At 38.9% G+C, this 27,819-nt stretch overlaps 2 protein-coding genes across 2 annotated transcripts in view; both read right to left on the bottom strand.

Moving 5' to 3' along the window:
- The window catches only part of LOC107099236 (death-associated protein kinase 2-like), a 29,059-nt gene extending 24,609 nt beyond the window's left edge, over positions 1-4,450 (bottom strand). Inside the window, exons 1-2 of the mRNA XM_015397290.1 lie at positions 4,312-4,450; positions 3,647-3,817 (exon numbers count right to left, since the gene is read on the bottom strand). Coding sequence (XP_015252776.1) covers positions 3,647-3,723 — 77 coding nt within the window. The 5' untranslated portion in view covers positions 3,724-3,817; positions 4,312-4,450. The remainder of the gene's footprint in view (positions 1-3,646; positions 3,818-4,311) is intronic.
- A 203-nt stretch (positions 4,451-4,653) lies between these two features.
- Positions 4,654-27,819, bottom strand: part of tbc1d2b (TBC1 domain family member 2B) — a 27,569-nt gene continuing 4,403 nt past the window's right edge. Inside the window, exons 2-13 of the mRNA XM_015397284.1 lie at positions 23,926-24,076; positions 18,015-18,162; positions 16,779-16,921; positions 16,439-16,692; positions 12,829-13,239; positions 12,632-12,742; positions 12,320-12,513; positions 8,906-9,400; positions 8,686-8,803; positions 8,403-8,588; positions 7,143-7,264; positions 4,654-6,621 (exon numbers count right to left, since the gene is read on the bottom strand). Of these exons, the coding sequence (XP_015252770.1) occupies positions 6,426-6,621; positions 7,143-7,264; positions 8,403-8,588; positions 8,686-8,803; positions 8,906-9,400; positions 12,320-12,513; positions 12,632-12,742; positions 12,829-13,239; positions 16,439-16,692; positions 16,779-16,921; positions 18,015-18,162; positions 23,926-24,076 (2,529 nt within the window). The 3' untranslated portion in view covers positions 4,654-6,425. The remainder of the gene's footprint in view (positions 6,622-7,142; positions 7,265-8,402; positions 8,589-8,685; positions 8,804-8,905; positions 9,401-12,319; positions 12,514-12,631; positions 12,743-12,828; positions 13,240-16,438; positions 16,693-16,778; positions 16,922-18,014; positions 18,163-23,925; positions 24,077-27,819) is intronic.

Below are 27,819 nucleotides of genomic sequence, written 5' to 3'. Positions count from 1 at the left end.
CACACATCTCTGATATTTTTCTGCTAGGGCTTGTTTTCCAGCCTCTTCCTTTTGCCTCCTTGTCTTCTCTAATTTTGACCTTAAACTGCTTCTGTATACTCCTTATTAATTCCCTGTCTCCCTTCTTAAAGTCTTGTTTTTTCTTGTTGAGCAGTTGCTTCAGATCACTTGTGATAATGGTGTATCATTTTAGAAGTATTTCACTGTTCTGGTAGGGATATTGTTACCTACACAGTAGTCTATGTAGTCAGTCAGACACTCAGTCATTGCATTGATGTCCTCTCCTTGTGGCCGACAGTGCAAACCTGTCTGTAGCCTCAAAACAACCTTGCAGGGCTTCTTCAGTTTGCCGTGACCATCTTCTTACAGTTATTTTTAATGCAGTTAGTATCTTATAAAGTGTCTTATACTCTGAGCATAGAAAAAAAATACTGTGATCTGATTTCCCAAGAGGAGTCCTAGATATTTGCATAAAATGAGTCCAAAATGTTTTTTTCTGGTGCAGCAGCTGACCAACTGCTGGAACATTGGCAGTGTAGCAGAGAGTGAGGCGTGATTAAAACCACCATTTATTGCCACAAATGCATTTGGCTGTTGTGTAGCTTATACCAAAATGGAACTGAGTACATCATATGTAGGGTGGGCAAAGGCAAAATGTAAATGGTAAATGTAAACTCTCTGGGCAAATACTATTGGCAAAAGCCAAGTGCCAACACTTCAATATGTAATCTTCACATTAACATGTCCTGGATTACACCATCTGTTGTTCAATAACACTGCCAACCCCCCTCCTTTGTGTTTTCCAGTCTTCTGTAATTCTCTGTCTGCTTGATCCTCCAGCCATATTTCAGTAAAACACATAACGCTGCATTGCCGATATTCTGGCTGGGTTCTTGCTAGGGCTTGAAGTTCTTCTAACTCGTTTCCTCACATTGTCCATGATGATTGATGGAAGAGATGGCTTAAATTTCTTTTTCCTCTCTCTTCTCCTTGCTCCTGCTCTGCATCCACTGCTGCTCCTTTTTAACTCAGCTGGTACTAGCAGAAGTAGTTGAAGTATTATTTCAGCTTTAGAGATGGTAAAGATCTGCTACCGGGTGTAATCAATCAACTTGCTATGCTTGCTGTGGTTATGCATCATAACAAGTATCCCAAAAAAAAAAAAAAAATATATATATATATATATATATATATCAGTGAAAATCCCTCCAGTTTCACAGTATTCAACCACAGAGGCGAAAAAAAAATCTAAAAATGGAAAAATTAAACTGACTAAAAGAGGAGGAATAAAAATTCTCTTAGAATAGAATATTAGCGGAGAGCTAGCAGAGCTACTTCAACGTGCAGTGACCTTAAGCAGCGCAATTCAAGAACGTTCATCTTGTTGGAAAGCTTAAATCATATAAATTTATAAAGAGAAATCTGATTGCCATTAACAGTTAATAAGTATAGTAATGAATACATCACATTATTTGAGTAGCAGTAGGAATATATCCTGACTTCCTGAGGTAAATCAAAACGATGAGAAGTTATTTTACTTAAAAAAATGAGACCAAACAAAGAGAAGATTAAATTTACTTCTGACATCATTTCATTTGACCTCTGAGGTTTGATTTCCTTACAGCATTCAAAATAAATATAGCACTATGTACCAGTGTAAAAGTTAAATGTGCCATTACCTAAAGGGTAAAACAGCCACAGAAACTCACACTTAAAGTTGTACTTTCAAGCAATCTTTTTTTGTTAACCACACAGGGCCCCAGAAGGGTAGAACCAATCAGCAGGAGTGCAGAATGAGTACATATTAAACCTCAAAGAAATAGCTCAACATCTCCAATGAGCTTATTGATCCCACACAAAGATTACATCTTGGCTCCCTTATTCACACTTTCCAAATACTTTAGGAACATCTCCTCGTGTGGAAAGCTATGAACCAATAAGTGCATGCAATGTGAGATGCATCTAACTTGGATGGAAAATATCACACCTGCGAGCGAACATCAGACCTGCTTCCTTAATTATTTTTTTTTTAACTGCTGTGGTTTTTTCACCACATGTTTTTTGGTTTCTCATGATCGCTCTTCAGAACATTTTTAAAGCTAAGTTTAGAGCAGAATATTAACATTGCAACACAAGCGATGATATCATGTGAGGTTTCTTTTTTTGGAGTTCTTCTAAAGAAATTTAGAGACCCTTTAAAAAACTAATCACATTTTTCTAGTAATGTTTACTCATTTTTATAGATCTTAAGATGTATACAAAGCTAAAAATGTTTTCAGCTGCTGCTCCAAAATGCCCAAAAACCTTTTGTGTATTTTGGGGTCGTTATATTTTATAGACAAACACATGATTGAGCATAGTAATGTGAGAAGTACTGCATGCATTTGTACTTAGGAATGTTGTTCAGGGTATTTATTTTTCCTCCATAAATCTGATCTGGCTAGAGCAGTGTTTACCACATGCTCAATCTGTCCCCTCATGACTAGGGGCAAACTAAAAACATTCACATTCTGAGTGTACACCTCTGAAAAAGCGGTGAGTCAAATGGTTTGTCCCACCCGAGTAATGGATCTCTACAACTCCTCCAGATTTACTGTAGAATTATTGAGTGCTTCCCCTATTAAAGTTTTGCTCAGCTTGGAATGCTGCTGTATAATCTAAAAGTGCTTTCAATATTTCAATTATTGTATCTCTGACCACCCTGTCTTTTCTTTTGGCCTTAATGATGATCTCGTTTTGTTTAAACAAAAAAAACTTCATATACTGAGGTTATATTAACTACGTATCATGTTTCTTTTACTTGTTTTGCTCATTAAATATGTTTATTTTCTTATTTTTAACGTATAAAAGTGTAAAAAATTTGGCTGATTTCTTGTTTTGCAATAAATATTATCAGCTTTCTCTTATCTCTGAAAAATTCCTGCCACGTCAAGCAACAGCGTTGGGTTGACGTTATTTATGTACCATTAATAACTGTTCAAAGTTATTAATGACCTCTAATGGAGCTACTATATCTTGCGTGTTTAGTTACTCTTAAGGTTGCTTTTTTAGAAGTTCTCCTTTTGGTGCAAATATACATCTGGTGCAGCCGAAAGCAAGATGTTTTGCAGGAAATGGTCAAGAAAACCCATTAGAACACATTGTTTATATGTGAGTTAACTGCTAAAAGGTTACAGGTCACCTTCCGTTTACATCCACTCTATCTGCTGCTGCACATGCCTCAGCTGGCAAGAACAAAATAGATATGCAGCTTCCTCACTGAGTCTATATTGTTCTCTGAGAACTTCCTTAAATTTATTTCCCCAGAAGATATTTTGGTTTTCTTCAAATATGTCTATTCATGTTCCACCCAGAATCAGCTCTGATAAAGAAAAATAACCCATTAGGCCATCCTGTATGTTTGTCTTTGTTTTCATGACAACCTTTATCTCCTGCCGTTAACCCCAGCCCACTTTGACACAGTGACACTCCACAGTTCAAGCTTAAACAGGCCGGCTGTTTGCATACCTTCACACACAGAAGGACCACTGCACCATGTGGCGTACGGAAAGCTCAACCACACGCTCACACACCTACACACAGAGTGGTATTTAAAGAGCTGGGAGGAAATACCTTCCTCTGCAAACTACTCAGAGGGATTCCTCACCTTCCTAGTTCTTCTCCAATTTCATAGAAGTCCTCCACATTCTCCTGCTTGAATACCGCCATACCAGGTGTCCTCATCGATGTGGTGTTCTCCTTGACATGAGCTGCAGAAGCCTGTAGATCAGTCTCCCGTGGAGCAGTCTTCTTGTTTATTAACTCCACAGTTTCAGCCCTGTTGATGCACACAGTGGTTCCTGTTCATTTCTGACTGAAGGCATAATTCTTTTACATGCTTTTTTTTTAAACCACATGTTCCAGCTTGTTGTAGCTGCACCTACTTTTACCCAACAGTCAAGAACATCTCCACACTTTAACTTGACAAGTAAAAAATTTTAAAAAAGAGGTGCAAATTAACAATAATGTGGGACTATGTCCAGCTGGGCATAATAGGAATGTTTAGTTCTTGTGATTATAAAAGGATTAGGGAGGAAAAGAGGATTTCTGCATAATTAGGACACAGTGTCTGCAGTGAAACATTTATTTGGCACCAATATAACCTAATATATATTTAACTTTGTTTTCATTGGAGTGAAAATATCAAGTGTAAATCAAAAGTTGAATCTTGCCGCTAACAATTTGATACAAACAAGTACGAACAAAACCCCAAATGCCACAAACTTCCTTTCTAGAGTTTCATAAGCTGCAAAGTAAAACTTAAAGTTGTACCTTCAGTCAGATGGAGAGAAAAGGATAAACCAACATGGGTTCCAATGGTCTCCTACAGTCCCCTCATACATGAAGCAGGAACTTGCTCCTTTGGCTCCTCTGCTGCTGTCACCAATCTGCTCAGCCCCATCAGGCTTTTGTGTCTGTACAAGTCCCTCCCATCACCGCAACCCCCTCTTTACTGATGGCTCTCTTATGAAAGTATAGCGTGCAGCAGAAGAGAGGCAGGCTGACAGCAAAGATCAACGCTTATCTACCGTTTGGTTTCAGCAGGTTTTTGAGGAACTGAAAAAACATTTAATCGCTACATGGATGCAAATAAAACAACACATTAAAGTCAAGTGTTTTTTATTGAATTGATAACAGGTTTAACAAAAGCAAAAAGTTGCAGACACTTTAAAAATTTCCATCTTTAAACTGACAAATTAAGAAATTTAAAAGTTGAAGTGCTCTGTAATATTCTGAGATCTCACAATATGTTTGTGCAATACACTGCTGAGAAAAAAAACATTAGGGAGGGGGTAAAAGAAAACAGAAGTGGAGGGTTTAAAGGTAGCTTAATCACAAAAAGGACAATAAACCTTTTCTTCTAGATGTGACTTTTTTTTTTTATCAGAAAAATGAAATGTTGATCTGATAAGAGGCCAGCTCTCATAAAAACAATTTAAAGCAAATTATGTGTCCGTTTCATGTTGGATTTTCAAACCAATTGGGTAAGATCCTGATCTCTGCAAACAGGTTTGAGTGAGTTTAAAGATTAAGTTAGAAATTATGCTTCAAACAAAAAAAAAACTTTCTCTTTAGGTTTAAATCCCATTTTTCCAGCCTTTCACAGTTCATCAGCCAAACACACATACAATGTCTAAGATATTGAGTTCCCCACAGCAACAACGTATAAAGTAACATGAAGGTACCTGAATGTGGAACAGTTTCCTGCAAATGCCTTCAGCTTTCTATAAAAAAATGCTTCCCTCCTTTAAATGATTTAGATTTCTAAGAGACACAAGAAGGAACATACATTTTTAGATCAATTACACTTTCTTTCAACATACCTTCAAAATTGAGTTAAGCCAAATGTTACACTGCCACTCTGTGGACAATCAAAGCAGATACAACAACATTTTCCCCCAGGTTGGGCTCAGAGAATAGAAGTACTACTATGACCAGAACATTAAACAAAGAACTGAGCCCTGAAAGGTAAAGAAATAAAAAATAGAAGAGGTCCTGCAAGTAAGGATATTTCACTAAAAGAAACAGGGAAAGACAAAGTTGACAACAATGTCCAACTTTCTACTCATTTAAGAATAAATGCATGTGCAAAAGAAGCTCTTTATAATGCAACTTTAAAATAAGTAACTTTGAGCTTAAATGTAAAATAGTTATGCAATAGAAATATTGGACAAAATATCCATAACAACTAAAACTGGACTGATAAATGGCACAATATTAGAAGGTTGGTTTGATTTCCACATAGCCATAAAACTTGACTTCTGTAGAACATATCAGTTCTATCTGCTGTTTATCTATCCGTCAACATGTGAGAATACTTTGTACTTGTCGAGTAAATTAATTTTGTGTTTTTAGATTTTAACCTAGTCTGAATATAGATTAAAAAACAATGAAAGGTTTCAGCAAAAGACTAAAGTTACAGCATGAATAATTCAAGTGCATCAAAACATAAAAAGATATAGAATGGTTTCTTTTAGGAGATGTTGCATAAAAATAAAGAAGAAAAATTACAGCACAGAATAAAGTTTTTTTTTTTTTTTTTTTTTTTTAGAAATGTGAGCAAAAAAAGTAGAACAGCTATTCCTTCAAAAGGTACCGAAATTGAAAATACTGTTTAGGACTGCATGTGCTGAAATGGAAGTAAGCTGCTGGCTACACACAACATGGAAATACAGCAAAACAAATACTTTAACTGAAAAGAAAATTGGCAGGAATACTGATATAATGTGTTTGGTCCTTTAATGCTTATATGTTCAGTTCATTATTCCAACACAGACATCCGGACAGGGGGAAAAAAATCCCTTTAGCAGCCATAAAGTGTCGCCGCTCTGTATAAAAAACATTCTTCTTTGTAATTAAAGCGACGCAGCCGGGAAGCAAACAGCTTAGCTATCCTCTTCATCGTCACTAACAAAGCTCCGGCGATCCAAACTCGTCTCCCTCTCCTTCAGGAATGTCTGTCTGATGGCCTCCAGCTCTGTCAGCTCCAGACGAACCTTTTCCAGGTGGAAAGAGCGGCGGTTCTGGATTTGCCTCATGGGGAATGGGTTCATATCCACAAAAGCAATGTTCATCAGCTTCCTACAAAAGAAAAAGAAATAAACATGATTTTTTTGTTACAATTACGGTTCCTGTAAAGATGCATCAGAAAGCAGGTAATACTTCTTGTTTCTGGTTGCCTTCATTCATTTAGAGCTTGGATTCTGATATAAGCAGTATGGGTGGAAATGCTCCTCCATAGCACCCCCTGCTGGTAAGCTTCATTGTGTTCTAACCCTCTGACAAGCTGGATTTTTATTTCATTTTTATTCATATGAAGTCAATTAACAACAAATGCATTGGGTCATTGAATTTGCAGCAATCTCTTACACAGCACCAGCATCATATTAACAAAACAACCCTAAATTATGCATCCATTATACATCAAATTATATCATCATCATCTGATGCCTAGTAAGCAGCAGCAGTTTTCTGCTTTCACATTGTACATCCTTTTTGTTTTCATTTGTGTCTATTAGCAGTGCAGAAAAGAGGATTCTCTATTTCCCTACTTACTGCTGCTCTAAACCATGCAAAACCCCTGCCCATATCAGTTCCCTGACCTTGAGTCCAGGATTGTGCGTGTGAAGTATCGAAGGTATTTGAAGATCGCTGTGGAGTCCTGCAACTTCAAAAACTCTTCTTCTTTGTACTTAAACAGTGCGAGAGCAAAACGAAACACGATCTGTAAAAGAAGAATGATTAAACATACAAACTGTGAAATCCACCCCATGACTTTGTGCTTGCACCTTTATGTGCACAAAAAAAAAAAAAACTCAAAATGTCGACAAACTGAAACAAAACAAAACACAAACAGTAAGTGATGAACAAAGTGTGAATAAGGTTGTGATGTTTCCTGTTGTTAGTGAGCTAAAGTACTGTCATGCACATCTCCCACATTATGTGTCAAACTCTAAGTGATATAAACAATTTCAGGCTAATTTTGAGCTTGCTATAAAATCCTGATCAAAGACCCTCCAGTCTGCAGCTGTAGCATGCATTTTTTCTTACAGTCGTAAGGAAGCGGCTGTTCTAACTTTTGCAGCTCCGAATTCTCCTGAGTGGTGCCTGACTTTACACAAATGAATAAAGTGAAGTGATTGGTCGTTTATCAAAGGGATGGGATTGTTGTGGCTAAATTGGTGACTTCGCAACAACACTGTCAAGGAAGGCTATGGACAGCGGAAACATGCAAGAGGAGGAGAGTTTTGAGTCGGAGGTCGTAGTTGAGTCTTCTCCGTCATACATTTTTTATTTAGAGAAGGAAAGCGGGGACGAAGATGCTGTGGAAGAGGACGCCAGGGCGGAAGAAGCTTGGTTTGGTGTAGAAGGCTTACAGCCGTACTTGTTTGAGCCCTTGCCTGGCAACGCTGCCAGTTCTGTTAGCTCTACGCCTGCTGAAGACACAGGCGACCATCCCTGTGAACACTGGGACGTAACTCAATGGGAAAGTAAATTATTCTTATTTCTTATTTTAACCGTTGCGTATATTAGCTGCAACATATAAATTTAGATGCTATGACTGAAAAAATTTGATTGACAGATGACCGTTGATATATGATTGGCCGAATTTAGGTGTTCAGGCTGATGCATAACTAACTGGCCTGCATAAAATAACAAAAAAACCGACAGATTTTAGGACAGAATTTTTTTAGAAATAGAAATTTTTTAACTTTTGGGACAATATCGTCTGAAAGAGAGTACATTTATATACATGTTTAAGCCAGAATGATTTGAAACTTAAATATGACTTCCCTACAACTTTAAGTTTACTGATCATGTTAAAAGAAAAAAAAAGAAAAAAAATCCATCCTGCTTCTCACCTTTGGCCCTTCGAACAGAAAGGCGTCCCAGATCTTAAACAGGATGTCGCTCACCACGCTGTCCACAAACACCACCAGGAACCAGTTGAAGGTGATGAGGGAGAAATCCACCGTGTGCTGCTCAAAGTGGGCATGAAGGCGGGGCAGCTTCTCACTCATCAGGTCTCTGAACACGCGCTGGTCGACCTGCGGGACGTTTTTCACATTTGCAAGAAGTCGGCGACAAATTTTTACAGAAAAAGGTCATCAGGTTTAAAAAATTTAACTAATCTAAACTTCTTACCTGAGAGCCAAGCAGAGTCTTGGTGTAATAGTCTCTTGGCATGAAAACCTCTACGATGGCAACAAGAGTCCAAAAGGCATCTTCTTGGTCTAAGTAGAGCAAAGCAATTGCTGCAAGCCTAAAAAAGCCACATGGATTAAACAACGATAAATGATAACAAAAAAAAAAAAAAAAAGAGAGCTAGAGATTTAGAAAAGCAGAGTTATCCGTTCTGATGTACCTGTTCAGACCCTGGCAGTAGCCGATGTCTGGATTCCTCCATGAGAAGGCCACCAGGACGTTCCTGAGTTTGTTGATCCCTCCTGCGCTCGGGGAGGCGTAGTGCTTGTTATTAGGCAACGTTCGTAGCAAGTCCAGCTCGATCTGCTTTGATGCCGGGTTGGGCCGATCCCGCGCCACCTTCAGCAGGGTCTCGTAATAGTCTGGAGCCAAGTGGTCGCGGAACTTCTTGACGTGCAAGGTGACGCACCAGCGCCACACTAGAGAGCGGTGTTCGTGGGGCACGCCACAGCGGATCAGGGATTTTAGCTCAGGGGAACGGACCAGATCTCTGTTCATGGTGCCGGTCAGAAAGTTCTCCCACTTCACCCCGACAGAAACCTCCTGGTCGGTCATGGACAAGGACTTCAGCTCCAGGGCCCTCACCTTCGCAACCAGCCTCTCCTCCTCTTCCTCCTCCTCGGGGACCGTCTTGAAGCCGTAGATGTCATACTCACTGAGAGATAGAAATTAAAGAGTTTAATCATCTACAAACATTAAAGCATGTACAAGGGGCCTCTATCTCAAGGTTTTTCAGTGCTGGCCCAAAGAGTGCCTGAACTGGTTTAAAAGTAACAGCAAATTATTAAGTGAAACCTCCGAAGCAGCAGAGTTCTAAATATTTAGGAGCAGCTATAAACAAACAGGTCGCTGATATTCCAGGGCTGCACTAACTTCTCTAACAAACATTTCTTTCTTGCAGAATTCAGCTGAAACACGACTGAAGTACGACAAACTTATTTCACGTTCTATCAGATTATAGCTACTGATTATAGACAGCTAGTTTAGAACTGTTTTTCCCTTTTAAACACAAATTTAACAAGTGAGGCATGAGTTTGTTAATTATTTTAGGAACACCTTTCACTCCAGTTAAAGCTGCAACTGTGGATGCGTTTCCTCAGCTTATCAGAGAGAGAAGCTTTGGACCACTCTGCCAGTGAAATAGAAAGACAGGATTCAAAGTATCTGTGAAAAGCAATTTCTTATTTCTGGATTTAGATCTGGACTTTGAATAGTACATTCTGATACATGAATAAGCTTCGCTCTAAATCGTTTGAGCTCATCTCTGGCTGTAAGGTGCTGAATACCCTAGTATTACCCTTACCATGATGCTGCCTTCACCGTGCTCAGAATGATCTGAACTAATCGTTTTTCATCCGAACATATTGTCAAGTATTAAAATCAATCAAACTTTATCCCCCAATAAAGGGCAATTCAGTTTACAGCTCTCTCTGGTCAACATGGCAATTATTTACTAAAAATAAAACAAACACAATTTATTTCTCTCATATAGGCAAAAGACTGTCTCTGATATTCAATTAAATTCAAAAGTACGTTCCTAGTCTCAAAGGGAAAATAAAATATAAGTCGTCAATAAAGTTAGAGACTTAAATTTTATGCGTCATTTTGTAAACACAAGTGTATAAAAAAAGAAATTTTTTTTAGTACAGCTCTTTTTCTTTTTTTAAAGTGCAGCCTTGATAAATGTAAGCAGCAGTGATAAAAACACTATGATGAAAGAAAGACTACAGTGAAAAAAAGTGATGTAAACATACGACTGTATGGTTACATTTAGGGCTGCAACAACGAATCGATAAAATCGATAAAAATCGACTTTTAAAAGCGTTGGCAACGAATTTCATCATCGATTAGTTGTGTCGCGCGATTATTGCGTCATCCGCCGCGCCGTCATCACTGCCTCTTGACTGAAAGAGGAAGAAAAAAAATATGGCAGAGGGAGTCAGCGCCGCAGGTGCAGTGTTGCCAACTCAGCGACTTTTCAGACCCCTCCAGGGACTATTTTTCAAAAAAGCGACTAGCGACAAATCTGGCGACTTTTTTCGGTGTCACTGGCGGCTTTTGGAGACACTTACGTGAAAGCATGTATCGTTCCTACTCTGCCGTGGGGCGCCTCCCCCCACTCCCGCAGGACTCCCTCTCAGCGCTGCAGTCAGAGCCTCAGCGTCCAGACTGCAAATGAAGCGCGCATGCACCGGGATTGACGGCGAAAATTGATCACAATAATTAAAATAGGATGCGCTTTGTAAAGTGAAAAAAGTCGTAACATGCAACTTTTGTCAAAAGAAATGAACATGGCACGGAACCACCATGTTTGTTTGGTTTTAAAGAGGGAAAACGTAACGTTAGTTTCTCAGGTAGCTCATCTGATTCTTTCCTTACCTTGTTAGTAGGTTACAGACAGTGATAAGGTTGGCTACTTATTTTACTTTTAATTTCATTTGAATTAGCTTAAGCAGCGTTTATATTTTCTTTATAAATAAATTAACTTGCAAATTATGAGGGCAAGGCTTTTAAAGTTTAAATCTTCTGGCAAAGATAAAGTAAAGAAGATCCTGCAATTTATGGAAGTAAAGCAGAATAAAATCCAGCAAGATCAGTAATATGTCAATTAATTATCTGCCACATTCCCATGTAAATATCTGTCTGTGGAGGATGTGTTTTTTAACACCCCTAGTTCTCTCATTTTTATTCCAAATACAATTTATAATTTGAATCACAGGGCTATTTTTATCTCTATGGTTCAGTATTTTCTCAAGTAGCAACTTTAACTGCTATACTTTCCTGTCTTAAGAGGCAGAACTCTTCTAGTCTAAAAAAACTCATTTGTTGAAATGGGGGGGCCTATTGTTTGAACCCCTTAGGGGCTTTTAAAAACAAAAATGTCTTTTTTTGCGCTTTATGAAACAAAGTAGCCTATATTTTGTGGATGTACAGCTACATTTCTCATGTAAGTTTGCGTAGTTTTAACACAAACATTTATTTTTCATATTGCACCAGTACAGTTAATGAGCAACCTGTAATTGTGTGCTTGTTTGTTCTGTCTAAAATGTTTATTTTGGAATAAAGAGGTTAATATAAAAAATATTTTTTGTCCGATTCATCGATTAATCGAAAAAATAATCGTCCGATTCATCGATTTTTAAAATAATCGTTAGTTGCAGCCCTAGTTACATTAAAGTTCTTGGTTTTATGAAAAATCCTTTTAGTGAAATGATCACCAAAGCTTCTAGAAGAATTCAGGATTCTTTTTATTGGCTTTTAATGTTTTATGCAATACTTATAGTAATAGTTTTCCCGTAGACTTATGGGTCTCTGCACTTCCTCAATAACTGAGTTGTTTTAGACTGTTTTCATTTTCAGATGATGAACCACACAGAACCACATGTCCAAATCTGTGGATAGGGTTATATAACCTAACCCCATGTTAGACATCACATCTTCTATTTAGAATCTCCATCCTTCACATAACTGGATGTATACTGAAATCAAAACGAATGAAATTCTCTGTCCTTTATTTAGGGGAATGAAAACTGAAAATTATTGAGATCGTAGATATGCAAAGTTAGAAGAATACCTGACAGTATTTGGTTTGAAGATGTGGTTTTCACTCTGTTCAGGGCTCTCCACCTGCAGGGCGTCCTCCAGTAATCTGGAAATGACTTCCCGGGCCGGGTTCTGTTCAGATGAACAGACGGGATTTCTAACCTCTTGAAGCAGCACCAAATATTTACTCTCCACCTGACAAAGCTTGGCCTCCAGAGCCGTACACTGCAGCAAGGACGGGGAAAACAATGTAGAGGCATTTTTATTACTCACATTTCTAGGTTTGCGGAGCTTCAGCTCAATTCATCTGAATTTATTCACATTAACTGCATGTTTTTTTAACCTTTGCTTCTAAAGCCTTTTCTCGAGTCTCTGCGTTCCTGCGCAGGACCGTCAACTCCAAGATCTCTTTATTCAAGAACTTGTTCTGGGATTTGTAGCCTTGAAGACTGTCCTGAAATTAGAAAAAGAAAATTAAAGTAAGATTGTCAGTGAGATTTAAAATAGAAATCTTTTGATTTTGCTTTCTATCATTAGGACCTTAAGAATACTGAGTTCCGGCTGAGGCGGAGGAGAACCGCTGTCCGTCAGATTCCCGCTCTGCTCCGAGTTCTCCTGAGACAACTTCACGATGACTTGATCTTTGGCCTGGATGGTCTCCATCAACATTCCCAGCTGGTCGTTAATTTCACCCACTTTAACCTTCAGGGTCTTTAGCTCCTGCTGCAGGCTCTCTTTCTCCAGTGAGAGACGCTCCATGTGTCCACAAAGCGCCTGGATTTGACCGTCTCGCTCCTGAAGCAGCGCCTCCAGCTGGGCCACATCCTCCTGGGTCACTGCGGGACTCTGAACCTGGTCCGGGTCTGCGGATGTATCTGGAGCTGCTCGACACACGCTGGGCCTCTCACACTGGGAGCTTCTGAGAGTCTGCTGCAGAAGTCGAACCAGCTCCTAGAAGGGGAGGCAATTATGGCGATTATTCCTACAGTCATTGGAAACAAAATACAATATAAAACAAACATAAAAAATAAAAAAATCTTTGGCATTTGTAAAAAAATTAAAAATAATCTTATAATTCATCCAAACAGCTAACATTACAAATAAACCGATATTCAATTGTTAATTACATTTAAAATTGGTTGGAACAAAATTGGAGATACAGAATGAACTCAGGAGAAAACATTTCAGACTACAGCTGTTCTAGCTTATTCTAATCCCAAATTAATACTTCTCATTCTTCTAATTTACGTTATGTCCGCACCGCTGCAGTGCGAAACCCACAGGAGTACCAAGGAGCAGACAGACTGTGCATTAAGGCAGTTTCTCAATACGTGTACTTGTGTGTTCTCATGTGCTCGTGTACTCGTGAAACGTCCTCAGCCCTAGTGCTATTCCAATTCACAAGAACAGCAGACCGAGAACAGACAAAGTCCCTGGATGTTGTTCTCGCCCCTCCCCATTTACCCAGCATGCATCAGAGCAGACTTGTCCAATCTTGAGATTGACAGCTGTCCCAGCATGCACTGCGGCAGCAGCAGCTGCTTCCAGGTTAGCACTTCAGAGCTCGGAGTATTGAGTTAAAAGTTCTCTTTTCTGTTGCTGTTGCTCAATAAAAGTACCTTTTAAGATCACTTGAGCGAGAATATTTTTATTTATAGCGTCACTATATGGTCCATTTACTGATTTAATGTTTAATTTAAAAAAAAATTCCGAAGTTGGGAGGACCTTAGCAACCAGTGGACCTCCGAGGCTAACGGCAGCCAGGGCTAACCGCAGCCCGTCAGCTGTGTGTGTGAAGCCCTGCTGGCTCTGATGCCATTTTTTGTGTTTTATTTGGCAAAATGGTCATTTGATTTGTGTTTGACTGTGTCCATTATTATTCCCCGACTAAATAAAAAAAGTAATAATTTGTTATGGATGCACGATATTGGGATTTTGGCCGATATCCGATATGCCGATATTTTAAAACTCATGTAGCCGATAACCGATACCGATGTTAAAGCTGGACAAAAATAAGTAGTCATTGAAAACAGCAGTTTTGTTATCCATTTCTGACACTTTGAAAAATAATATACTCAAATATATTTTCATATGCCGATATCAAATTGATTTTTAAAAACGCGGTATCGATCTATTTTACTTTCAAAATCTCGTGAAATTTCATCGTTCTGATACAAACTCTCATGATATTTTGCAAATTCTTGTGAGATTTTGTTAGTAAAATAGATCGATACTGCGTCAATATATCAACATATAAAAATATGGCAACATTTCGTGAATTTTCGGGGGATTTCGTAGCATAACGATGACATATAGCAATATTTCATTAGTAAAAGAGATTGATATGGTGTTTTTAAATGGCAATATATCAGCATATGAAGATATTGTGATATTTTAATGTATCAATATTTTTTCCCCCTGTCTTTAGAAGTTTTTAGGTCTGTAAAAAAGAAGTTTTTGAGGAAGAAGAAGAAGTAGTATTTTTTTATCTTTTTTTTTTACTTTAGAAACTTAGAAGCTGATCAGATATCGGGTTAAATATCGGTGGGGTGGCCGATGTCCGATATTCAGTTTTAAGGCCGATACCGATAGGGGGCCGATTATATCGTGCATCCCTATAATTTGTTATTATCTAGAGACTATTAATAACAGAAGGTGCAGTTATGCAGCTCTAGACGAGCCGGGCATGTGGCGACATCATGAGTACGCCACGACAAATCCTCCATGGATTTTAAAAGTTCTACTTTTAAAATCGAAGAAGTTTGAATTTTGAACTTTTAAAAGTTCAAACTTCTTCCCTTATTTATTTTCAGCCATCTAGATACCTTCTTCAATAATCTACAATGGGTGAGCAAACTTGGTGCAGAAAAGCTAAATTTGTTGCTTACATTTCTGCATTTAATGTTCAATCATTAGGCTTTTATTCCCTACGTTAACATATATACAGCCTTGTCATTGTTCTAATGTGTCATTGACAATGATTAAAGCGAATATGTTAATCCTGCAGAGTCAATAACTGCATGCAATCAGCTGGTTTCTCCCAGATGGAAAACATAACCAATCTGATCTGATTAAATTATCTCCCTAAGGTGTCCTGGAATTACATGTGTTGTGAATTGGCTCTATGTAAATAAACTGATTTGAATTGAATTATATACAAATATACTCAGAAATGTCTTAATATATCAAGGCTTTAAACAAATAAAGCAGTCCGTTAACCATTTAAAAACTCTAGATGCTGTGATCATTCAGTTTCCGGTTGGAGTGAAGGGATTTCTGAATACATATTGTGGTCTTGCCGTCTGCTTGCTACCACACGGTGCAGAGACACTAAATGGTCTTATTTGGCGTATCGGACGCCATATAAATTAGGCGTTAAGGCCAAAAAAGGCAAGACAGGAAGAACAGGATCTCAAACGCAAGCGGCTCAAAATGAGCAAAATTTAAATGTGTCAAAGGCTGCAGGAAACTGGAGCAACGTTCCTGCTTCTCTGAAAAGAACCAGTTGAGCTGGTTAAGATCTATGTTCTTAGTTAGATCAACTGTCCCAAAGGGAGGCTCCCTAGTACGTCTAATATCTCAGACCATGGTTTCCTATCAACAGAGTTGAAAAAATGAGGTCAAGGGGTCACAAATAGTTTTCACTGATTTTACTACTTTAGATAAAATAGAGGGATGTAAACATTTATTGTTAAATATAAGCTTTTTATTTATATTTTTTTGTTAATTCTACATATTTTCTGTTTTGAACATTTTAAAGCAATTCTTGATAAAGCCCCTGCAAGTCAGAGAAGACCGCAATCATTGCATCAGATGGTAAAGGGCTGAAGTGAAAAACGGCAAAAAAGATCCGTTTGAGAAATGGACAAAAAAAGAGAACAGGAAGTATTGGAAAGAAGCGCAGCAGCTGTGATTGTTTTCAACAGAACTGCTGTTTCCTTGTTTCTGACTGAAGCATGACTAATCAGTCCCTGCCTTCCTGAATCAGTGAGAGCTTTAGGAATGACATAGAGTCTTTTAGCCTGACACAGCAAGAACAGGTTGACAAACTCCTAATGAAAGAACTCTGCAAAAGACCCTTCCTTGCTATAAATATGAACTGTGCCTTTATAAATCATGACTAACTCGGCACAAAGAAAAGTGAGTGCACCTTCTGGCTGGCCAGCTCCTCCCGCAGCTTGAATTGCTCCTGCTGCATCTGGCTCAGCTCATCCTGTTGGTTCTGGAGGCGGAGCTGCATGTCCAAAGCTTTGCTGCCGTTGCATTCCCCCGTCGGACTCTCGGAGCCTCGCCTCTCCATGCCCCGCCCTTGCTTTCCAGATCCCCTTACGTCTCGAAGCAAAAGCCTCTGGGGTCGCTGACGGTTCCGCACAAAATCGAAGGTGAACGCCGACCCAAAAGAATCTGAGAGAGAGGAGGGGCACATGTGGGAAGAATACGAGAGGAGTACAGAGCTCCAGGCAATCCAGGATGAATGAGAGTGGACTTACGCCTCTGTGTTTCTAGATGATGCTTCTGATCGGGGAAGTCTTTGGGTGGAGCTTCCACCAACTCCCACTCTTCTGAGTTGCCGGTGTAAAAGACGCTGCGTCTGTTCTCCGCTCGGCCAGGTCGCAGATTAGACATAGAGTTCCTGAGAGATAGGAGAAACCAGTTCAAACCTGATCCTCTGCAACTTTGTAAATATTTGCAATCATTGTTCAAGTTCTTAACGTCAGCTGAGGACAAGGCCAGTGCAAGAAAACGGAGAGTGTAACACATCGCACCAAAAGAACTGAATGGACAGGATGTCTCTTAGTTTTCAAATCTAGAGAAAAAAGTGGAGAAGAGTTGGAAAAAAAAAAAAACTGCCTGCAGTGACACAAGTCATATAGGTGCCACCCAAAACAAGGGAGGACGATACTCTGGTCAAATAAAACCAAATTTTCAGTTTCTGGCATAAAAGCAAAATGCTGGGTGTGGAGAAAAAGCCCTGAATGCACCGTGCCAACAGAACAACACGGTAGTGGCAGCATAATGCTGTGGGGAGGTGATCATTTAATAGGGAAAACTTGCAGCAACATTATCATCTAGTTTGCAAATTATAATATTATTGGCAGGTCACATCATATTATTGGTAGGGACAAGTAGGTTGGTCATAAATATCGGAATGGACATGTCCCTATGGTCGCTATGCAAACCTAAGCCCATGGTTTAGAATTTCTAGTTTTAAAAAAAATTAAAACATCTTATTCTTCCCAATAAGACTTATGGGCTTTTTTGTGTTAATTATTTAGAATCTCATTAACAAAAAGGGAAGTTCCAGATAACAGGATAGAAAGTTAACAAGCAACGTTTTATTACAGCAGAATGAAATAAATTCTGATGCAGTTTCACTGTTAAAGTGGAAATGTGATACACATTCAGCACCCATTATGAGTCTCATTTTAAAACCACTTAGGGTCTTCCCTTTTGTTTTCGAGTAAAACTGTTTACTCCATAAAAGAGGAAGTCTGGATTGTTAAAAAACGAGTGAACTACAGACGTGACCACTTCCTCTGCTACCGTTGGTCTAAGGAAGAACCAAAAGGTGTTTTCTTCCCTCATTAGGGACAAAAAGCAGACAAAAAACCCAGCTGGTTTGGCAGTAAGTGGAAAAAAAAAACAAAACAAAAAAAACAAGGCTCTTTGTAATAAAACAGCCACTGATACAAATTAGTCTTTGAAGAGCCTTGGCTGGGCTTTACCTGAGCTCGGTACCAAAGTTTTTAAGGGAGAAGGGCCCTCTGGCAGACTGGATTCCCACCATTCCTCCTACATCAGTGTCTGTGTCCATGGCAAAGTCGCTGCGGACCTTCTCCATGCTTTCACATAGTTTCTCAGAAAATACAGAATCTGAAAAAAAAAGACAAATCATTAAAATCAAAGGATATGATTCGCCTCAGGCTAATACACTAGATAAACCTACAACGTAAAACGACACAGTAAGTTTGGACTCATAACTATTTTTAGCTCACTGGAACATTTAGATTCAGCTCTCTAATGTCCAGCAGCACAACTAAAATCAGATACTGATTTAATGGTTACAGTTTGATAAATCATCTATAAGCACAGAGCCAATAGTGTCAGTGAACGCTAATGCTTCTTGTTATACTTCAGTCAAACAACAGGTTATCAATTACCTTTGCTAGGTTACTAAGAAAAGCCTTGACATGGTAGCCTGTCACACAGAAGCTTGAAAATACCCCCTGCTTTAGCTTTGAACTGAAGCAAAAAAAAAACACTCATCCAAAAATGGGTTAAGAGTCAATGTTTGATGGCTGCTTATGAGCAATAAATACACTGCATGGGGTATTTTTGTTAAAAAAAAGCTTGAAATATTATATATAAACTTTGGTTATTGTTTGTTTAATTTAAGAGTTTCCTGCAGCTGTACCAAAAGTTTTCACAATGGTGGCTGATTGGTGCAAACTCGCAGTGAGCGATGAAACGAGCTGCAAAAGCCTGCGTGATGCAAACTATAAAAGGGCTTCACACAAAAAGAAATGCAACAGAAAAAATGCTGCAAACAAAAATATACTGCAAGCAAAAATGCTGCAATCACAGCGAGAAAATTATGAAAACAGTAAAACAGCAGCAGCGAACTTGCACCACATGGAAGTGCTCCAGACCACTAGAGGGAGTCGAACAAACAATATTGAACCAGACTCTTCGTACAAACAGGGAGTCAAGCTTCAACGCCGGATTGATCATACAACATATATAAAACTGGCTGCAAAAAAACAAGGTCTATAAATGAGTAAAAATGTCTTAAAATAAGTGTATTTACCCTTAATCTGAGTTGGTAAATAAGGTGTTCTGCCCATAAAATCAGTATTTTTACCCTTAAAATAAGAATTAAATATTATGGACTTGAAATAAGAGACTTTAGCTGTTTCAATCTTATTCCTTTTACAAAGTGTCTCACTTACCTGCTCAATTCAAGAAAATAAAAATAATTATTAATAACTTAGAATTCTTGCAGTTTAACAATCCCATCCGACATGGTTTATTCTTTGTTCAAATCCCTCCAGTGTTCTGGAACGCAATTGTTCTTTTTAAAGTTTGCAGTTTTTTTTCCCTCAATATTTGCATGATCTTCTTCTTGTTGTTGCAGTATTTTGTTTTTGCATGCAATGTTCTTTTGGCTGAACTTTTTTGGTTGATAGCAAGTTTTTGTTCCAATCGCAGTGACTGCAGCATTTTTGAGTTTGCTGCATTTTTCTGTTGCTTTTGTTTTGTTTTGTTTTTGTGTAATCATTGCTCTATTTTCAAATATTGTAGATTCTTTGGTAAAAACATCCAGAATAAAAGTCCTAGATTGTTACAGTACAGTTGGCCATATTCCACTGCTAGCATTGGTTAATGCAAGATAAAAACGCATTACCTGGATGATATGATAGGCCCATATTAGTGTTTTTTGGTATTTTTTTTTTTTAGATGGAGGCCTTGAAAGCCTGCATCACTCCATCTATAGTTAAAGCCACTAGGGCTGGGTATTTTCGCCAAAGTCCTGAATTGATGTGATTTTGATTAACACAGTTCTAAATCGATCAATTTCGATTCGATCTGTTTTTAAAATAATGAAAGTGGTTCAACTGTGTTTCAAAATACTAATGTATTTTAATTTTTCCTGTCACATTAAACACAACGTGCAAACTTGTAAATCACACTGTATAAACTTGAGATGTGAACAAAACTGTCTCATAAGTGCTAACTTGTTTGTGAAAAGTGAAAAAGTGAAGCCTCACTCGAGCAAGCGGATGTGACACAGCGGGGACACAGCAGGCATGCATGAGCCGCATTATCTTCACTGCACAAACTATATTTGCAGCGTTGTCTTTAACAACTACAGAGTGTTTTTTGATCAGCCCCCATGTCTTCAATCAACCTACTGGATATATTTGCAGCTGTCTGGCTTGAAGTAATCTTGAGTGCATCTTTCCTGCTCATTTGAATGTAAACGTCAGGCGCATCACTATAAAACTAATCAATCTCATTCCCTATTTTGCAAAAATGTAAAGGAATCGATTCCAAATCGATTAAATCGATTTTTTTACCCAGCCCTAAAAGCCAGTAAAGACACTGGATATACTTTTTGGAGACTAGTCTAACATCAGTTCAGCGATTTGACATTCAAAACTCAAGAGAGCGAATCAGTCTCTTCTGTTTGAACATGAAAATAAGCAACCAAAAAATCCATTTGTGTGCAACTTGTGTCTTTTTGTCTTTTAGATCTAATGTGGCTCACGGTGAAAAGCAATACTTTTATAACAGAAACCACACCAATATGATCAATGCAGCCACCACACAGGTGCCCTTTAAATATTGAAACGATAAGCATAAATATAGTAAATCTGTAAACACTAGCATGGGAACTACTGGCTCACAACTCTGTATAGAGGAGCATGATCAGAGGCTGCTGGTAGCTCAGTGTTTACCCATCAAACTACATTTTTCCTTGTATGCACATGTTTAAAGAAACATTCAAAGAAATGTACATTTTTATGAATCATTAAATTACAATAAAGTACTTTTACTATTAAATCACTATGAAATGATTAAAGACATTCATATAATATGTATAACGCTTTTAAAATATACTTTAGCAGCCTCTATGGGATATGAAAAAAAGAAATCACAGACTAGGAGGATGGCCCATCATCTCAGTGGAGCTCAGAGGTTTTGTTATGCATCAAATCTCTATTCATGTGCAACATGCTAGCCTAAACACCCCTAGATGAGCAAAGATAAATCAGGTATTTGAGCGTTTTGAAGATAGACCGATATAATCAGAGAGAAAATGGAAAAACATGTGGGCTGTGTATAGAAATAGGAAAGGAAGCAGGATTCACAGTTCGTGTCACTCAGCTGAGAATAAAAAAAAAACCTGCCCCCCAGGGAATACACACTACAACCAACAAATGGAGAGTTGAGGCTGAAATCAGCTTTGAAAACATTTTTAACCACACGTGGGCTCAGACTCAGACTCTTTAAGGCCAATTCAGAATGTTTGTCAATTTAATGACGCCAGCATCCAGGAAAAGTACACTCAGATAAAAAAATTCCCTATCAAGCTAAAAAAAAAAAAAAAAAAAAAAAAAAAAAAGAAGAAGAAGAGAATCAGAACTGGTGATTAAACACAACAAGAACTTGCTTAAAGATGGAATACTAATCTCATAAACCACAATCTACTCTTATGCCCCATGATTCTACTAAGGCCCCGTCCACACGAAGTCAAAACGAACAAGAAACGCTAATATTTTCCAGAACGTTTGTCGTAAAGACAGAGACGTAAAATAAATGTGATAGTCCACACGAATGCATGAAAACGCTGCAAAATGTATGCCAGGCCTGTAAGTGGCGCTGTGGTGCCAAAGCAAAAATAGGCGACGAAATGTTGGGCATGCGCACTAATATTTATACATGGTTGCCCTGCGGGTCCATTTTCGTGGTTCAGTCAAATTCAGGTGCTGAACTATGTCGTCGATATTGCTCTGTTCTTCCTGGAGATATTCCAGAAGAAGAAGATTCTGTTGTAAGCCCGACAGCAGGGTGAGTAGCATGAGCAGCAACCATTCAACACAGTACGGCGCCATTGTTGTTGTGATACTGTGTCGCGCATGCGTGTTTAGAGGCGACGCTATGATGCATGCGTGTAAGAAAAAAAATGCGGTTAGAGCTTAAAGATGGAAACGCGAAAACGGTGTTTCAAAATCTTCCCACTCTGAAGGCTTAATAAAAAAAAGATCGTTTACAGACCCTGAAACGCCGGCTTCGTATGGATGAGAGGCTGGTTTGGTGAAAAATTTGTGCGTTTAGGCCAGGGTTTGGCTTCGTGTGGACGGGGCCTAAAGCAGGGGTCGGAAACCTGCGGCTCTTTAGCGCCCCCCTTGTGGTTCCCTGGAGCTTTATCAAAAATTTATGAAAATTAAATTTTTTGGGTTTATTTTAATATGGTGTGCAGGAAGTCAAACAGACATTCTTTACGTTTTCCAATGCTGTAAACATTTGTATAATAAATAAATTTAAACGAACAAAAAAAACAAGTGAAAATGTGCGTCATAGACTTAGAGATCACTGGTCAAAGCCTGCAATACATGTCTCAGCGCCGTGCGGTGCCAGGCAAAGAGAGCAGTGGGTCTGCCTTGGGCCATGGATCCCAAAGGGAAAAAAAGGACGATACCAGACGAGAACAAGGGATTCAAAGAAGAATGGACCAATTCCTTTGCTTTCATTATCAATGCAGAAGGATTGCCTGCATTTTTGCTTCGGCATGGAATTTGTCAAATTATAAAAAAAAAAAAAAAAAAAAAAAAAAAAAAAAAAAAAAAAAAGAGTAATTTGGAAAGGCATTTCCAGGGAAGGCTAAATATGCAGCCGATCACAAAGTGGCTGACAAAGTGCGATGGCAGAACTTCTGAATAAATTAGAGGAGAGCAAAGATAGATTTAAGAAGTGGATTGCATCTCCAAACTCCACTACTGCTGCTAGTTTTGCTTCAAGCATGAAAAAAAACATCCCCAGATCAAGCATGTAGTGCTCTGATGCAGGTATGTGAATTGTTTTTTTTTTTTTTTTCCTCCCCCAAATCCTCAAAATTAAAATAAAACCAAGGAATGCTGGTGATGGAGAATGTGGGATTTCAGGGTTAGAAAGCTCTGCTCTGATGGATGTCAGTTCCTGCTTGGTTCCTCATGACTCAAACAACTTCTCCCAACAGAAACACGTCCACCATAGAAAGATTCCTTTATTGTGCTTCTATGATTTCATCAATACAAAAAAACTTAAACCGAGCAGCGAAGGGGCGCGCGGTGAATTCCATGCGGTGAGTGTTCACTGCTCCTCCCTCACCTCATGCTACTATATGACATTTGCTCCAGGATTAACATTTAATCATGAATGCTTACTGTATATTTAAGCCCCCATAGTCCCTTTTTTATAGTGGTCTAATACACTTAGAGCCCATGTTGCCATGAGAGGCATATATAAGACTTTTACATTTTTGCGGCTCAAGACAGATTTGGTTTTTTGGTCCAATATGGCTCTTTGAGCAGTTTGGGTTGCCGACCGACCCCTGCACTAAAGCATGGGGTAATCTCAAATGATTCAGAAAGCAAAAGAACTAGAACACATAGAAACAATGATGATCAGTAGATGGATTGTTGTGGTCCAATCAGTTCATAGTTTGGATGATCTGATGTAAATATGCGCCAGATGCAGATGTTCATCTGGTTAAAGGGCATCGCAAACTTCTATGGACCCACCCCTCAGGATGTTAACACAACATCAACACACATCGGTGTGGATGTTCTGACCAGAGGAAGAAGTTAAAACATGAGCTATATTCAGCATCTGTGCAGGAAAATAAAATCTGAACCAAAATATTTTTAACTTCTCAACTAAATTTTCCACAGACTGATGATGTGAAGACATCAGTTAAAGCTCTAATGCTATTGATGTAAACTCACTGAGCATCACACTCTCTCCAGGAGAGGCAAAAAACCCCTGAAACTAAATAGTTTTAATAGCTCTGATGTAGAAGCAGGCTAAATATTAATCCACTGCCGTGCTGTGTGGGAATGGTGGGACCATTGCTAAACGTGTCTTCCTGCCTACCGTTATCTTTGCCAACAAGGCCGGTGGGAGGGTAGACCAAGGTGGGAGAACTCCAGCTGTCTCTGTTGCCGGTTCCTCTGGTGTTGTTGTACTCCCAACGCTTCTGCTGCAACTCCTGGAGCCAGTAATGCATCACCTGTCGGCTGGGGGCCTGGAAACAAGTGCAAACACACAGCAGGTTATTCACTTCTATCGCAAAGACTTCCTCTTTCAAAGGCTGCAGCGCAGAAGTTTAGATAGGGATAGGACAGTTTCCAGTGTTAACAGAAAAACAATGGTTAAAACAGTTACCTATTAAGAGCTGCTGACATTTGCCATAAAAAGTTATACAGCCAGCTGCTTGAAGCATAGATTAACATATTCAGCTTTCTCTACTTTTTCGCTGTTATAAAACAATGGGCCTCAATCATTTTCATCGCATGTTGCGCCTCTTGCCTCCATCAGCAGCTTACATTGTCCATCTTGCTTTTGCTAGAAAAGTTTTTGACACCATTTTCAGAACAAATGATTTTCCTTTTTTATTATTATTCTTATTTCTTCATTTTCACTTCTGTAACAGTACAAGCATGTCATTTAAAGCTCTTGTGATTTATTTCCCACTGGACCTTTAATTGTGCTGCTCAGCTCTCTGTCAACAAAACATTGGTCTCCAAATATTGGATAATGGGAAATTATTTAGATTGAAAAATTCTTATGTTTATGAGGGTTTGTAAGAGGCAACGGTAGGAAAAAAGATAAATTTATACCAAGTACACAAAAACTTTGCAGCATGAGGCCCACTGGCTCCAACCATTTTCGCTCGCTTGCAACACAAACTCACCTGCTTGGAAGGAGATCTGATCTAGTGCCTCGGAGCATTTTTTTCAAATAAAGCGACCACTTAAAAGCTACTCAATGGAATGGTCTGCCCCCTTTAGTTGAAAAGGAAAGATGAACAATCAGCTGCCTTTCAGCTGATGATCAAGAGCCCAAGAAGAAGAAGAGTAAAGGGTGAATTATACTTCTGCAACCGCACAACGTCGGTCTGGAATTTATAGGGACGCACAGCAGTTTCCCACCAAAGGGCTAGGGGGAGCCTATTCGAAAACTTGCGAGAACTTCTTCGGCGGCGCCGGCGGGAGTGTTTATTTTCCAAAACAACATGTCTGAGGCATCGTACAAGTGGTTGTACTTCCGAACCACCTCGATCAACCTTTCGTCGTAGTTGTTCATTGTTGTTATTACTCCTCAGATTTTAAAAATGGCGCGCTCCGGCACCAAATCGAGAAAGACGACCACACAGACAAACGGAAAGGCATACCAGCTTTGTGACCGTCCGACATGTAGTCAGGAATTTTTTGAGGTGCACAACGGAGGTTGCAGAATCTCTGTGTCTACAGTTCTAAGATGCATGAGGAGATTTATACAGCTGGATTTCGCACCATCTGAAATTCATCTTAAACTGGTCTGGAAAATCTAGAGAGCTGCATGTGATGCTGAGATGTTTTTAATTACCAAAATCATCCATTTCAATTAATATGTGTCTTATATTTGGGCTTAGCTGGAGAAAACCGGAATATTGCCTGATTCTGCAAAGCAATCGCTTGAACTAAACAATTACTAAAGCTCTGGTGCCTCATAAGGATGGCATCGCTGGATTTTATCTACATAGATGGTAACAGTATTGTTGTGGCACCCTATAATCCATTTGAGATCAAATATTTAGGTATAATTTTGCTAAGAATAGAGGCTTGAGGAATACCACTTTGTTCATACAAACACTTAAATATCTGTCAGAAAAATGTTGGAAAGCACAGGATTAATTATTTTACTAAAAGCAGTGTAACCAGGACTGTGGTTCTCTTACTGGAGTCATAAAAATGACATTGGAGACTTAAAGTGGAGAAGCTTGTTGAACAAAGTAAGCAGAAACCAGAGTTCAGCATTTTCTGTAGTTAATCTCCCACAGCTAATCATGAAAGCTTTGAGATGCAATAAATACTGCTGCAGAAGTAATGACGGGAGTGGTTGTTGTTTAGGACAGCTAATCTGTGACTCTCTGACATGATTAACCCTGTCATTCAATAAAATCTGCCAATGGACTTTAAACCTGCAAGCTTTCAGTAAATATTCAGGTCAATTTATAGATATTTTGATTTAGAATCCAGTTTAAATCCCTGTCGAGCCACTCCCAAGAACAAAGAAAAAAAAAAAAAAAAAAACAATCCTGATTTCTTTTCAATAAATATTACATTAACCAAGAACTCCAACATTTATAAATTTATATGGCATCAAAGAAAATTTAAATGAAAAGTCCGGTCTGCATGGAATAACCAATGGGTCATTATCTATACCTAAAACTAATACGTTCGCAGTGATTTAATGAATTTAGCATAAAATCAGTAAAAAAAATTTAATTATTTTTATTGCAATCACTGGGTCCGGGAGCAACCATTTTTGCCCAAATATAGCAACACCTCGCTCCTGACATCTTCCAGCAGTTACATCACGGTGCGGTAAGCCTAGCGCCATTCTCCCCGCTTTACAAGCAAAATAAGTGGGAACTAATAAACACATCTGCAATGAACAACAATTATTTAAGAGTTCGAGAGGACTTCAGTGTTGAAATTTGCAAGAGCTATAGTTAAATTTACAATGCCCATATACATGGCAGTTGGATGTTGTAATACATCAGGTAAAAGTGAAACAAAATTTGTAATTTCACCTTTCCGATTCATGACCAACCACAGGTTCCTCGTTCGATTGCCATTGAACTTCTGGCCAGAGAAAAAACATGTAATATGTAGTCAACATTTGGAAGAAGAATGTTTACAAAATGACTTTGATAATAGCACGTTGTGACAAACACCAGATACAGCACTGGGACTTGATCAACAGCCGATACCGCACCGTGATGTTACAAGCCGTTTGATGGCAGAGTAATGTTCTTTGACAAACAGATGTCTTCAATAAAGCACATTAAAATGAAAATTAGTCTTAATTAAAAACATTCATCATTTATTTAATGGTATGTAATAATTTGATATTTAAAGTACTTTCAGAAGTTTGAATTCTGAATATGACTGAACTGTTCCTTTAAATTAAATATATTCATGGGCGGCTCTCCATCAACCTGCACTACAGGGCAGAACATATTTCCAAACATCCTTTTTCATCTTTGTGGTAAGAAGAGGGAAGGGTAGGAAACGTACAGCCCGTAGCTGACCAGCCGTGTGCAGCAACAAGTGGAGGAGGGGCAGGGCTGTCTAACCACACATTCCACAGCTGAAAGAAACTCTAATCAATCCCGCACTTTCTCTAACCACATTTGAAATGGACTATCATAATCCGCTGTAACTCTTTAAAGACTGGTACGGCTTATTTGGCTTAAAACTAAAGCGGTGGAATCATTTTCATCACACCGAGAAAGTCTGAAATGAGTCCATCTGTTATTTTGATTACAACACCCCAGTTAGAAATCATGCTAAAAAGCCAGGACTGCTACAAATAGCGGGTAACTATTTGGATCAGTCATGTGAACGAGCTGAGAGGCTGGTTTCAGTCTCAGTTCCAGCCTCTGGCTCTACAAGCTGTTTGCTATTAAGGCCATCTGCTGAAAAAGAAACCGGCTTCAGAAAGCGGGAGCCAGGCCACCTGTCTTAGTCACAATCATATGATGGCAAAGAGGACTGAGACAGCATCACATGAGATGCTGTGGCCAGAGCTCTGATTTAAACCTAATCCCAGACCTACGCTGGGAAAAGTAGTTCCAGCTTAAAGGGATAGTTCGGTATTTTTGACATGAATCTGTATGGCATCCCCATCACCAGCGGCATGCAATCACACTGACTTACCCCTGGCAGCGTCCTGTGAGCAGAGTTATCGTCCAGTTTTGGTCAAGCCGAAAGTAGTCCG

The sequence above is a fragment of the Cyprinodon variegatus genome, unplaced genomic scaffold (genome assembly GCF_000732505.1).
Source record: "Cyprinodon variegatus isolate N-32 unplaced genomic scaffold, C_variegatus-1.0 Scaffold849, whole genome shotgun sequence".
NCBI classification, from domain to species: Eukaryota; Metazoa; Chordata; class Actinopteri; order Cyprinodontiformes; family Cyprinodontidae; genus Cyprinodon; species Cyprinodon variegatus.
The sequence above is the reverse complement of the archived record's forward strand: the minus strand, read 5'-3'. Positions and strand labels throughout refer to the sequence as shown.